General features: G+C 35.1%; 1 protein-coding gene across 1 annotated transcript in view; it reads right to left on the reverse strand.

The window, feature by feature from the left end:
• The window catches only part of LOC107683786 (sodium/calcium exchanger 3-like), a 39,269-nt gene that overhangs the window by 5,151 nt on the left and 18,598 nt on the right, over positions 1-15,520 (reverse strand). The window contains exon 3 of the mRNA XM_016479833.1: positions 1,330-1,512. Within this exon, the coding sequence (XP_016335319.1) occupies positions 1,330-1,512 (183 nt within the window). The remainder of the gene's footprint in view (positions 1-1,329; positions 1,513-15,520) is intronic.

The following is a 15,520-nucleotide window of genomic DNA, read 5'->3' on the forward strand; positions in this document are numbered from 1 at the left end:
TGTGTGTGTGTGTGTGTGTGTGTGTGTGTGCGTGCGTGTGTGTATTCATTTCTCACACTCTTTGAGATCCCGCACCAGCGTTTAAGGTCAATGTATACTGAAGCTCCAAAGAAGTCAGTGAAAAATCAACACTGCTAGCTAATCCTTCACATAGTTTCCTAAACAATAATCTCAAGACATTTAAGAAAACTATATAAAAACTGGAAGACAAAAACAGGAACGTTGCCATTTTTAAAGCAATACAAAACGTCCTCGCAGCATTTCTTGTGTGAGTCGGAGATGATGAGTCAGTTTGAGAGCTGCGCTCTGTGGGTCTTCATTGAATTCATGTGCTTTGAGTCAAAGTCCCTTTAAGGCAAGTCGGTTCACTCGGCGGCCATCTTGGCCATGCCGCTGGGTAGCTATTATTTATCTATAGGCATCCTATCTACTTGAATTGGGAAATCTCAGAAACTGTTGGCTGATCTTATGTTTCAATAATGTATATAAGAAATAAAATCTGACAAAACCTGTTTAAAAATGTTGCTTCTTCAGCTCAAAGTAGGCAAAACGCATATTTTTTTCTCATTTATTTTTCGATGAGTAGTCCATTTCTTAATACTGGCTCTATTTGAACCTGCAGGGTCATCCGGGGTGACCTCTACTGGTAGCATCCATTCATAGAGTCAGAAAATTTGCATAATTATTCAAAATACATTGAAAGCAGAAATAAGCCATCATTCAAAAGTTTGGAATAAGTATGTTTTCTTAATGTCTTTGAAATAAGTCTCTTATGGTCCACAAGGCTGCATTTATTTGATCAAACATCCAGTAATACAGTAATATTGTGAAATATTACTTCAATTTAAAATAACTGTTTTCTATTTGATATATTTTAGAATTTAATTTATTCATGTGATGTCCTTATTCCAGTTTTCAGTGTCACATGATCCATCAGAAATCATTCTAATATGCCGATTTGGTGCTTAAGAAACATTTCTTATTATTATCAATGTTGAAAACAGCTGTGCTGCTTAATATTTTTTGTGGAAACTGTAATTTATTTTTTCAGGATTCTTTGATGACTATAAAAAACAGCATTTATTATCACTCTCACTGATCAATTCAATGTGTCCTTGCTGAATAAAATTATTAATGTCTTTAAAAAAGTCTTGACCCAAACCTTTGAAAGATACTGTATGTGAATGTACTATACAGTGAATCTCAAATAACAAGAAGACTCTTGCTACTCCCAGTAAAAAACAACGTGAAGACATAAAACATGAACTGATAAAGAGCCACTGGATGAATGGAAATAAACTTAGAAATGAGCAAATAGATTAAATGAACAGCAAAAGTGGATGATGGTCACAGGATGTGATCTTACTGTGAGTATACTGTGTGTGTGTGTGTGTGTGTGTTTTACCTTTCTGAAGGCTCATGTCCACCATGCGAGGTTCTGCTAGCTCCAGATAGAAGCTTTTGTTTTTTTCATACTCCTCATCATCGATGATTTTAACCTGTATGGTTTTACTGAGAGAGGAAGAGAGAGAAACACAACATCAGGGGTCACTGATCAAGTGAGGGGTCAGTGGGCTGTCCTGAGGTCAGAGGTCAAACAGTTCATGCAAACACACTACATCATCTTTCTGTGATTCATATCCCTTGCTGTCTTGCACCATCAATCATGTTAGCTGCAAGATAAAACAGTGGTATATGGGTTTCAAGTAAATCAAAACTGTCTGCAGCATTGTTACAAATAATACATTAATAATAATTAATAATAATATTAGTATTAAAAATAAATAAGTATTTTAATTATATTTCTCAATAGTGAGGTTGCAACACTGCTATTTGAAATCATGTAGTTTTACGGTTGAAAAGTTGTTTTATTAAGTAGTTTTATAGGGCTATGTACGTTTGACAAACATTTCATTTTCCCTGATAATATTTCAGCAGCAGGCACTACATCATTTTACATCTATAATGAAGGTCTTTAGGTTCAACAGCTGTATGTGAAAAAAGCTTCCAAATAACTTCTTCCTCTGAAGAATTCTGAAAAAAAAATAAAAATATCACGGTTTCCACAAAATTATTAAGCAGCACAACTGTTTTCAGCATTGATGATAATAAGAAATGTTTCTTGAGCACCAAATCAGCATATTAGAATAATTTCTAAAGGATCATGTGGGACTGAAGACTGAAGTAATAGCTGCTGAAAATTCAGCTTTGCATCACAGGAATAAATATCATTTAAAAATATATAAAAACGGAAAACACTTCTTATAATTCACAACATTCTTGTTTTACTGTATTTCAAATAAATTATCAAATAAATGCAGCCTTGTTAAGGAGACATCTTTCAAAACCATTTCAAATTTTGCTGACTTCAAACTTTGAATGGTAGTACATGTACATCGATAAAAACAGCCAATAAATTTTTTCTGCTGTCTTTTGAAGATGTTTTTGGTTCTTCAATAAACGTGTATCAGATCAAATTATATGAAGAATGATAAAGTATCCTAAATGTAGCAAGCTACTTCTCTAAAGGCTAGCTTTCAACTTAGCTTAGCTAATTTCTCTATAGAGTAGTTGCTATCCTAGCTAGCAACACAGCGGAAGCCCAACATTGGTAAACTGTTGATCAGCCTACATGAGTGTTTATTTAAAGAATCAATCTCTTAACAACTCTTATCTGTAACATCGATTTCTCTCTCACACTCTGTCACTCTTTCATTGCTAAATTCTCAGCATGTGTGTGTGTGTATTTATAACTCAGCATGTGATTGATGTTGACCTGGTTTCTCTGTGACTGTGAGTAACACCTGTTTCAGCTGTGTTTCAATGAGAGTTTCTGTATGTGTGTGCGCGTGTTCGACCTGTGAACATCCCCCCTCCCTTCATTCGGATCAGTTACTCACAGTACAGCTGTCCGCAGACCCACGCCACTTCATCGCTCTCTAATATGTCTTCAGTCTAACATACTCATGTTCTCATTCCCTTCTGCTCTGCCCTGTTTCCCATCCATTAGCGGACACATTATACTCAAATGTCCTTCCAGCCTCTCTCACTCACTCAGAGAGACGGCGCGCAAAGAGAGACTGTGACAGGGCTGCATGTTTGGTCTGTGATCTGATGTAGGTCATTCCTACCATGCAGTACATTTTCGTGTCTCCATCATATATAAAGGAACTGTACAATTAGCTGAATTTACTCCAGTCTTCAGTGTCACACGATCCTTCAGAAATCATTCTAATACGCTGATTTGGCACTCAGGAAACATTTCTTAATATTATCCATTATGTTGAAAACAGTAGTGCAGCTTAATATTTTTGTGGGAACTGAAACATTTTTTCCAGGATTCTTTGATGAATAATAAGTTCAAAAGAACATGATTTATTTAAAATAGAAATCTTTTGTAACTATATAAGCCTTTACTGTTACTTTTCATCAATTGAATGCATATTTGCTGAATAAAAGTATTAATTTATTTAAATATAAGTCTGTATGACTTATATTCCAAGTCACTTAAAGCCTTATAATAGCTTTTCGTATAAGAAAATAACGACAGAAGTTTCATTTTATGCTGAACTAATAGTTATAAAATATTTTATATCAAAATGTCACAATTAAGTGAAGTAAGGGTAAACCTTCATTTTCTGTCTTTTACAATATCACATGTTCAGTGCTTTTTGTTTATAATTTGTTCTAAAAGGTTTAATGTATAAAGTAATTTATAAAATGTAAGAAACTTGGATTGCAAGGAGCTTAAATGTCATTCTGAAAATATAAAAGCACATTTAATGCACACATTTCTATCGTTTTCTATTCATATAAGTCTCTAAATCCTTTCAAAACAGTCCGGTAATGGCATTATCCTCAAAGACATTACATTACATCCAGTTTTTATAAAATTACAGAAATCAGAACGGTTTCAGGAAAAAAATCCAAATATTAAAATTAAGTTTCACTAAGTCTTTATTTCCATTCTGCTAGACATTCTGTTTTCTTGCCATTGTGTAAGCTGATTTTGACCAGACTGGTAAAGGATGTACAGAAATACTTTCAAAGTCTGGTAAAGAATGAATAGAAATACGTAAATTTATAAAGTTAAACAAGTGCTACATAAAAGGAATGACACATGTGCTTTGGTTCACAATCTCACACCCATTTGCCTGGGCCAAGACATGTGTGTGTGTGTGCATGCTAAAAAGTATAGAATTTACAGTAAACAAGATTTATTCCTGTATAGTGAAAAATCCCTACAGTGGCTCCTCCACCTGCTCCGAGTTGTAGTGACTCAGCAGACTGCCTGAGCTTACCACAAATGAATCTAAACCTTGCACATGTGCTCAAAATCAGAAAAGACAATGTCCCTCCTCTGTTCTTTTCCCATTCCGGTAATTAAATGGAATCTTAAGCCTGAAACACACTTTCACGCGCCACTGCATTTCGAAATGTGATCTAGGATGACCAGACATCCCATTTACCTGAGACAAACCCAGTTTCACAAGATGTGTCCAAGTGCCTTGAAAATGCACTAAAAAGCATAAATACCGCAAAGTTTCAGCTGTCTACACTCTCTGGTATCATTTGTGATTCTCAATAGAATGACACTGCAGAACTGTTACGTTGCCATTGCAAGCTGATTTGCCGATACCTAGAACATCTATCAGCAAATCTGCTTGGAATGTATCTGGTTGCCATAACAACTTGAGGTGCTCTGCCATCCCAGAAAGTACTAGCACTAGAATGTTAGATGTGGATTTGAATTGAACAGTTTTAGGTTCCAATGTTGTTTAAAAAATATTTTTAAAGCAATGAGCATAAAGTACTATCAAGACAGAGAATAGGTGTTCTCAGCACGTATTTGTTGAATACAGCCACAACACGCAGCCACTATTTTACATGCTTTTAGATATCACATTCATCAATCTCCACTCCATTCCCCAACTCCTTCTGCTCCTCACGGCATCATCAAAAAACACACACACACACACACACATTCCCACTGCCTACATATTCACATTGCCCAACAGGCTCTTCCCCCTTTTAGAAACCTGTTAGATAGAGAATCTGTGATTCTTTAAGACAGTCCAGTCAACTCCATCCTCAAAACCCAGAGCAAACAACATCCATTCAAATCCAACATCATTAAATCAAGATATCTCACGTTTGTTATTTCTATCTGCACTAAAGCTGCCCACTTCAGCCAAGGTTGCACTGACAAAACACACAACCAATATATTTCTTAGTAGACTTGACTACTAATGGTATCTATTCTACACATGGGAGAAATATTAGAGAATGGTGCTCTGATCTCAAATTCTTTTGTTTACACTGCCCCAATCCTTCTGCACTCATTTCATACACTCATTTTGCAAGTAATAAAACTGAAGCAAACTGTGTAATCAATATCCAGTATATTTACCTTGGATAAAGTCAGCACAATGCCAAGAGACAATACAGTAGTAGTTACAGTGGAAAGAAAAGATGAAAAACATTCAAGTCCATTCATCTTGACACTCTTGTGGATAGCGTGAGGAACATGCATTCAGGACCACTTACTCATTCACTCAATCACCATTCATACATAGTGAATGCCACATGTGAGTGGAAATAAATGAATTCAGACACAGCTGTAATAATTAAGCTTGGCATTACTGTCATACGGTTTCCTGAACGGCAAATAAAACAAAACAAAAAAACACTGGAAGCCTGACTTGTCTATTTAGACTAAAAAAATTTAATCATACAAACCACATATACAGCAGATGAGGATTGGCAAATTTTGTAATTTGTATGCTTTTTGATTGCTTTTCAGATTAAAAAACAAGGGTTTCAATCGCATACATCATTACAAAAAATATTTTTACTCCCTGTCTGAGCACAGCTTTACACCATGTTCTAACCAAGCGTTATACAGCGACAAATGATAAAATCTTGCTCACATTAATGAGAATTTGTGTCCTGAACAGCTGTGCCCATGATAAGCAGTGGGACATTCTGTGTTCGAATTTCCTAATTAATGTATTCGTACAAATCAAAACCTGAGACATTTCAGCACTCACAGAGTTTAGCGCCATCTCTAATCAAACACACCGGCTAATCAAGGGTTCCACTGAAAATTATGGCTCCATCCGAAAACTTAGGCAGCTGACTTGCTGCCTCGCTGCCGTATGAGGCAATGACTTTGCAGGCAGCGTTTTTGCACGAAGGCACCTCATGAAACTGATTTCGGACAGGCTTCTGAGGCAGCATAACTGTTTAATGACCTACAACAAAATAGAACGAGTTTTTGTGATAACTAAAGGAATATTTAATTACTACAATACTGATTTCTCGCTAGAAATAACATCAAAAGTGCAAAAAGTTAGTCAGAAATATACATTTATACACAAACTGACCACCAAAAGCAACTTTCAGGCGCCATCTTTATTTTTTTTAGCTCAACCGTCAGGGAATGGAACGCACAGGATTGTGGGATATCAAAGGCAGCTAAGGATACATCTATGCTGCCTTCAAAATTCGATCAGAAGAAGGTACCTCCGGAGACAGGAAGTAAAGCAGAATTTGGATTCGGACGTGCCTTGCTGCCTTCCTGCCTCCGAAGGCAGCATTTTAGAGTTTTCGGATGCAGCCTATGTGTTCAAGTATAGTAGAGGCTAAACTCAGGTTAGCAGCTCTACAGAGAACGAGAAAGAAGAAAGTAGGAGCAAATGGAGAAGATACAAAAAGAGAAAGAACAAAATGGATGAAGGAAGAAGGAAGAGAGAGTGGGGAAAAAGGGTTAAAAAAGATGAGACTATGGTGTTTATAGATAGTTATTTTGCTTTATTTCATCCAGTTTTATGTAAAAAATGCTAACGTTTGTCAGTCCAACCAATTAATCAAAAATTAATGCGTCAAAAAGCATGTTTAAATGACATTTACTGTTGCTTCCGGTTCATTTGTTACACTGATAATGAAAGGTCATGTTGAGTGCTTGGGATGCAATGTACTGTGCTTGGCGTGTGACTCGTTTGCATGGAATTCCCAGATTACTCTGTATAATATATTTACATTTAGTCATTTAGCAGACACTTTTATCCAAAGCGACTTACAAATGAGGACAATAAAAGCCAAACAGAATACCCTGATTAAAATGTGCAGTATACAACCAAAGTTACTAAATACTACATATAGCTACATACTACATACAACCAAGTATACTACATACTTCTTTAAACAAAGTATTATGCCAGTGTTTTTAGTTTTCATTTTCATTTTCATTTTTAGTTTAGGTTGAGTAATTTTGTTTTGTGATTTCATTTAGGCCTGGGCAATAAAACAGTATCGATATTTATCGACGGTACACCTTCTTCGATAGCGATATAAAATATGTTCGATATAGTACACGATATAGGCACGTGCTATGAATGGTACAGACAGCACACACAAACACATGCTGAATTGAGTATTGTGCCTGCCTGTGATGAGGAAATTGTAAATAAAAAAATTAATATTAGTCGAATTTAAAATAAACATTTGCATTTGAATGTTAGGAGTGGGTCAGGGAGCGTCATCAGTGGCGCACAAGATGCGGTGATGATGTAAGTGACATTGTTGCATTTTAATGTTTTGTTAGTCTTTCCCACGAGACGCGCCGCTGCTGAGTTATTCATTCAAAATATTAGAGAAATATAGAAGCTCAGTGCAGAGAAGATATTTGATTAGGTTAAAACCGAAACCAAGCCATTCACACAGATGCATATTCAGCGCATTTTTTAGACGGACAAATATGACTGCTGCACTCGCGTCTCACACAAGAGATGTAGCCATGCAAAGTTAAAACAGTTTCAACTTTTAGAAAACACGTCGCTAATTTGTGGAGGTTTATTCCTTTTCACTGCATCTCTTATGTTTTTAAATGCAATCTGCGTGATGGGCGAGTCGGCTCTTTGTATTAAGCAATGCATGAATACATGATGCTGTTTTGTTCATAATTGTTTATGCAATTTACGAAATTATATTTGATCTATATGAGTTAATTTAGACGTAATGCACGTTTTTTTATAGACAGTTATTTCCATGCGTTGACATTATGTGCTGCATTTTGCTCATTGCGCCCTCCTGTGGCCTCGGGAGACATGACAAAAGTTTCCTTAAAACCTATTTAATCTGCATATAAAACATTAGAAATTAGATGTTTAATTTTTATTGTGTGTTTGACTGTTAAAACAAAAAAATATTTGTTGTTTGTCTCAATAAATTGGTTTAATTTAAAAATACAGTGGTTAAATTTAAAAACAAATTTCTATTGCTCTTTGTTTTAAAAAAGGTTATAAAAAATATCAATAATTATCGATACTGAACGATATGAAACATTATATCGTTGATAAATTTTTTAGCTATATCGTCCAGCCCTACTTTCATTATTTCATTATATATAATTAGGTTTATTTTATTTCAGTTTTAGTTTTAGTAAAACTATTTGAACTTGAACATATTTTTTTTATCTGCCAAGGCAACATTTCTTATTTTCTTTATTTCATCTAATATGTATTTTATTTTATTTAATTTCAGCTTTATTTCAATTAATGGAAATATTTTTAATAGTTTTAGTTTTTAGTTTTAGTTAACATTTTTTGTTTTTATTTAAATCTTAGTTTAGTTTTAGTAATTTTGTTATGTCCTCTTAAATATTTCTATTTAAATAGAACTAGTACTTAAAACTTATTTCATTTTAGTTAGTTGCTAAGGAAACAATTCTCATTTTCGTTTATGCTTTTTAATTTGACGTTTTATTTACATATAAACTTATATTTTATTTCAGCTTTATTTCAATTAACGAAAATGATTTTAACAATTTTAGTTTAAGTTAACAACAACAACACTGCTGAAGTGGACTATCATCAGGCCCTGAGCTGATTGCTGGACACCGATTTCATTTTAAAACTAGTGTAAACTTGCATACACACTCCCTTCCACACGCTCTTTGTACAAATGGAGTAGTGTTGTGTGTCTATGAGGTGTTCTGTGCATATTGGTTGTGTTTATGCAGCATCTTTTCCTCTATATTCAGTAATTCAGACCTGCAGGCACAGAGACACTCTCGAGCATCATTACTGCACCAGAAATATGCAACTAAGAAAACCTCTGTCTCATCTGCGTACAACACACACACACAGATATCCAAATCAAGAGTGAGGAGGAAGGAGAGGGAGAGAGTCTATGTTCTCCCCAGTGTCACCCTGATTATATAAGAGACACGTGTTAAAAATAAACCCTGCAGTGAAAAGGGTGTGTGTGTGTGTGTGCATGCATGTCTGCACTGATGGGCAAATACACACACAACCAGAGATACACGTTCACAGACTAATTTGACTCAACGCAAACACAAACACACACTGTGCACACGCACATGCCTGCCAGCTCGTGTTCTCTGTGGTTGCCAAGGAGACACAGCTTCCTTCAACTGAAAAGGAGCAAAGCTCTGGCTGCACACACACACACACACACACTCACTCTAGCCTTCCCAGATACTTTCTCGAATCGGTATGCTAACACACACATTTGTGTGCGAAAATGTCTATATAAGATAACTTACTCTTGTTAGTGTTGTTTCCTGGAGCTCACCTCAGGCAACACTCCACTGGCGGCTATTAACAATAGACCGGAATCTCTACCCCAGGGTGGCCAGCGCTAGTGGCTCTAATAACATGCTTAGCTAGCTGCTAGTGTGACGCTGAGACTCAGATGGGGCCACTTCTGTACTCAACTGTGAGTATTATCCTCTGATTAACCTGCAACCTACCGGCAGGGTCCATATTAACACTCGCTAAGTGCCAAATGCAAGTAAAAATTGGCTTTGGCAAGCTAATAAAATGGTTACTCGCCAGTGGCTGGAACTACAGTGTGACACATGGTTTAAATCGATTTTAAGGATGATATATAGTCTGATTCAATTCAAAACACATACAAGCTGACAGCAACTAAAAAAATATCCGACATCCAACTTTTACTTTTTTTTTCTTAGAAATTCTATAGGATATCTAAAGTTAAAATATATAAATTATTATTTATTTTATATACTACCATTTGAAAGTTAGGGTGCAGAAAGATTAATACTTTTATTCAGCAAGAAAACATTAAATTGATCAAAAGTGACAGTAAAAACATTTATAATGTTTTTTTCTATTCATCAAAGAATCCTGAAAATACAAATTTATCACATTTTCCTCAAAAATATTAAGCAGCACAACTGTTTTCAACATTGATGATACTAAGAAATGTTTCTTGAGCACCAAATATTAGAATATTAGAATGATTTCTGAAAGATCATGTGACACTGAAGACTGGAGTAATTCAGCTTTGCCATCGCAGGAATAAATTATATTTCATTTAATTATAAACAAATATTAAAATGGATATTATAATTGTAATAATATTTCACAATATTACTGTTTTTACTGTATTTTTGATCAAATAAATGAAGCCTTGGCGAGTATAAGAGACTTCTTTCAAAAACATAAAAAAATCTTACCGACCAAACTTTTAAATCCTAAGATCCCAACACGGTACCCAGGGAAATGTTCCAGTACGCCACTGGTTTGACCCAAGCAATGATTCACACTGTAGCCACAGTGTTTGTTATTTAAGCATGTCCTTAATCAGCTATTCTTCTGTGGAAAATGGCTGTAGAGACACTCTTGTATGGGATTCTGATTCACGGTGGAGAGTGCTGTAATCATTTCTTTGATCGATCCCGGTCTGTAATGTTACTGCCGGTGTTCAGTCAAACTGTCTTTTAGATTACAAAGGTAATTCCAAAGGGCTCCTCGGTCTCTTTCTGTGTTTGTTCATTATAACGGCTCAGTGGTCAGAAACTCATTGAAACTCGTTGATGAATGTGTGCCGCATACTTCAGTCTTGAAGTCTTGACTGTGACCTAGGTTAAAGCTTACAAAGGTTGTAAACAGCGCTACATGTCAAATGTTTGGGGTCAGTATGTTTTTTTTTAAGGAAATTAATACTTTTATTTAGCAAGGGTGCGTTAAATTGATCAAAAGTGACAGTAAAGACATTTACATTGTTACAAAAGATTTGATATATTCAAATTTCAATAAATTAAAGTTTTTAAAAACGTTTTATTCATACAAGAAAAAAATGTACCACGGTTTGCACGAAAGTATTAAGCACAACTGTTTTCAACATTGATAATAATAAATGTTTATTGAGCACCAAATCAGCAAATTAGAATGATTTCTGAAGGATCATGTGACACTGAAGACTGAAGTAAAGTTGGCTGAAAATTCAGCTTTGCCTTCACAAAAATAACTTTTTAAAACATTTTAAAATATATTCAAATAGGAAATTACTATAGAGAAGAAACAAATTACTTTGAGGATAAATGAGTTTCTCTTCTGAGGAGTCTCAGACTCAGTGCTCAGACTCTCCATGATTTAATGTACTTTTTTAGTTAGATAAGTACTTAACCACCGTTTGAAATTTACAAAATCTGGTGTAGAAACAATGTTTAATCAAAAATTGCTAGTAAATTTTACTAATAATTACAAAGAAAGGGCAAGTGACACTGGATTAAATGTGAACTTTTTTAAACAGAATGGCTGAAACAGTATTTAAAAAAAGGTCTAAATTCATAGTAATTTAGAAATGTAGCTTTACAGTAACAGTTAGTGTCAAAATAAACAAGACGTGTAGTGAAAGAAACAATCTCAATATAATCCTCAATCAGTGGCATTCCTGTGATGGAATTACATTTCTCAGAGGATCCCCGAGTTAAAAAACAGCAAGTAAATAACTCGTTACCAAGGTTGTGTGAGAAAAACACAGATGTGTTTTGACAGGATTAAAATCACAAAGTACGTCTGCGAAACACAAATTGACCTGAGCTCCTCAGGGAAAACTCCTGTCCGATAGGGCTCAAGAGAGAGAGAGAGATGAGCAAAGTTTTCAAGGAACAAACTTAATTTACACTCCTACATATTAAACTGGAGCCCCAAGGAAAGTCACACACATACTCAATGCAGCTCCGGCTAGAATAGTACATAATACATAATTCAACATTAGGCATGGACAGTATCACTTATCTTCTTCTAACCAAGTATAATCAAAGGTCAGTATTGCCAATACTGATAAAAATAGTGATACATTTCTGTCTGTTCCTCACACAAACCAGGAACGTCACATGGATTTGAGTGGGTAAATAATGACAGAACTTTCACTTTTGGATGAACCAATTTCTTGAAATCCAAAATTATTTATGATTTACATCATATATTCATCCTCTTTGCTGTTCAATCCATTACTCAAGCAGCTCTCCTTGTCTGCTCTCTCACTCCATGTCTCCAGGGATTTTTCCAATCACAGGAGTCACTAAGATGTTCAAGCTGATGTCTGGAGGGAATGTAGTATAACAAGAGTGAAGTGAACTCAAATTCACACAGACACAAGCACAGTTCCTCTGTATAATCCTAGATCCTTGCATGTATTTCTCTCAACTGTGTCAGACGGCTTGGAGGTTATAAATAAAAGTAGCAGTAAATGTAGAAAATAGAAGATAGACAGTTTTAAAATAATGCCATTACACATACCACATTGAATTAGTCATAATTCAATGAAAAAGTCATAATTGCAAGATATAAACTCAGAATTCTGACTGAGATTTACATCTCACATTTCAGATATTTTTTTCTCAGAATTCTTAGTTTACATTTCGCAATTCTTAATTTTTTGTTTCCGCCACGGAATAAAAAATTGAAAAAGGCAGTTGCGACTTTTTATCTCACAATTCTGACTTTTTCCTCACAACTGCGAGCTTATATCTCACAATTCTGACTTTTCTTCTCAGAATTTTTATATTACAAGGTCTGAATTGTGATATATAAACACAGAATTGTGAGAAAAGCTCAGAATTGTGAGATAAAAAAATCGCAATTCCTTTCTTATTTTTTATTCCGTGGCAGAAACAGGCTTCCATACAGTGCATACAGGAAGAACTAAAAATCATTATATTAAGCACAATGTAGTTCTGGACTAGTGGTCGACCAATATTGTTTTTTTGACAGCCGATGCCGATGCCGATATCTTGGAAAGCAGGGTGGCCGATGGCCGATATAAAGCCGATATAATTTTATGTATTTTATTTAATATTTAAGAAATTTGAAATCATTTGAAAATGGATTCAAAAAATAAATGTGTAAAATAAACATGCTTATACTTTAAATGACAATGTATTTTTCACAAAAAAACGAATATTTTATAAAAATATAATTAAAAAGGAAGTAAACACTGTAAACAACAGGGCACTCAGCATTCTGGGAAGTTTGTGTGCATTGGGAATCACATTTTTTCAAATAAAACCAAGGTAACACTCATTTTACATACAGCTCACAGTGAAAATGACATGAATATGGCAGTGGGCAAAAGCATGAAACGCAGCATAATTTGAAATCACGAGTTTAAAGTTTGTCGATCGCGCATCTCAGTGAAGCTGAACTCTCCTCCTGTCCGCATTCAGTTCGCACGGACTGACCGTCATGCAGAGTACACGCGATCGTGCAGGATACAAATGCACACTTCATAAGATCTCACAGCTGGATTCGACTAAGTTTGCAAGTTTTTTGAAATTAGATGTTCATTAGTCATTCAAAGATTTGTTTAAATGATGTAAATGCGTATTTGCTGAATGCTGATGGTAAACGAGAAAGTATTATAATGTTTGACTTTCTATTACTAACAATATAAAAGCAATCGTTATAATACTTGTTTGTATACATTTTAATTCCTTTGTTTAACAGTTCTATCTGATTATTAGACAGACTTCTTGTTCGTGGACAGAACTGTTAACGACGACAGAGAACAAGAGGGGGAATGTGAGCACTGTGTGTTCAGGCGCTGCCGCAGCCGTTCTCAGCGCCGTCAAATAAATGTCCGACGCGCCGTCAAAAAATAAAAGTCGATATTTGAAAAAGCCAAATATCGGCCGATATATCGGTCGACCACTATTCTGGACATCTTTCTAACTTTACGCAATTACCAATGAGCCACATGCCTACAAAGACCTTATGCCAGCAGCTTATTACACTTCATAATAGCTCAGCTACACTTGAAGAAATCGAAATATATTCGCTAGAAGCACCTATTAATTCATTATAATAAATGAGCAATGTTTACTTTTCTAAATGATTCATTACACAGTGGAGCTTTGCTATAACAGCAGATTTACAAAAAAAAGGTTTAAATGTCCAAAGAGAGGCAAGATGCAGAAAAACAGGGTGATGAAGAATATGAGGAGAAGGCTAATGATACACATCCTCTTTCTACTGTTGCTTTCCTTTCATCGTTCTACCAAACGCTGACTGAACTAAAGGCACAATAATTAAAGCTACTAAAACACAAACTCCAGTGACTGTAGTCACAGCAAATAACTCCAGTGTGTGACAGCATTTATAAAAAAAATTCCCATTATTTTCAGAAATCATTAAAACATGCTGATTTAGTGCTCAAAAACATTTCTTATTATTATCAATGTTGAAAACAGTTGGGCTGATTAATATTTTTTGTGGAAATTGTGATAGAATGTTTTGATGACTAAAACGTTGAACAGCATTTTAAACGGAAAACGTTTGTAACATTATAAATGTCTTTACGGTCACTTTTCATCAGTTTAATGTGTCTTTGCTAAATATTAAAAAATCTGAATGATGAATATCAATCAAAACTGCATCTGAATTTAAATATACGTATGTACAATATAATACTTAACTCCCAGTGACTATATTTACAGCAAACTAAATTACAACTAGTAATTCAACCAGACTATAACCACAGCTACTCTACAACTACAGTGTCTAAACTTAGTCATAAAGTAACTTGCCTTTCATCGACTTAAACTATGTGGGCTCAAATTACAGAAAGTCATAAACTACTCAAATCACAGCTAATTTTTAATAAACTCAAATGAAGCAAAAAGAATTACTACCAAACAACAAAAGTAATATAATAAGTTAGAGCTGATAAAACTGGGCCAGAAAGACACCATTTCTGGTGATATGAAATGAAAATACTTGGGAGAAAAAAAGAGAGAGAGAATTGGTTCCTGGTGCATTCTGGTGCATCGTGCTGCAGCATCATGGGAATATAACAAGCACTAGCTGAGAAGGAGATCCCCAACACACACACACACATAAACACTATGCACACGCTTTCTCAAACTCACACTTAAACACTGTGTTTAACACAATGACAGTGTACACAGGAAAAAATGGAGAGAGAGAGAGATATAAAGAGACGGAGAGGTGGAGCTCTTTCCTTTGCTCTGTCAGCTTTAGTAGGTTACAAGCATCATCTGATGAATATATTTTTCTCTAAATATCTTTCTTTCCTGGTCTCTCATCTACTGTCTCTATCTCCAAAGGGTTAAAGGTCAGTGAAGAGGGGTCACAGTGACATAAAACTCCAGAAACCTACTATGAAGGAGAGAGAGAGAGAGAGAGAGAGAGAGAGAGAGAGAGAGAGCGAGAGAGAGAGAGAGAGA

The sequence above is a fragment of the Sinocyclocheilus anshuiensis genome, unplaced genomic scaffold (assembly GCF_001515605.1).
Source record: "Sinocyclocheilus anshuiensis isolate Anshui unplaced genomic scaffold, SAMN03320099.WGS_v1.1 scaffold413, whole genome shotgun sequence".
Classification (NCBI taxonomy): Eukaryota; Metazoa; Chordata; class Actinopteri; order Cypriniformes; family Cyprinidae; genus Sinocyclocheilus; species Sinocyclocheilus anshuiensis.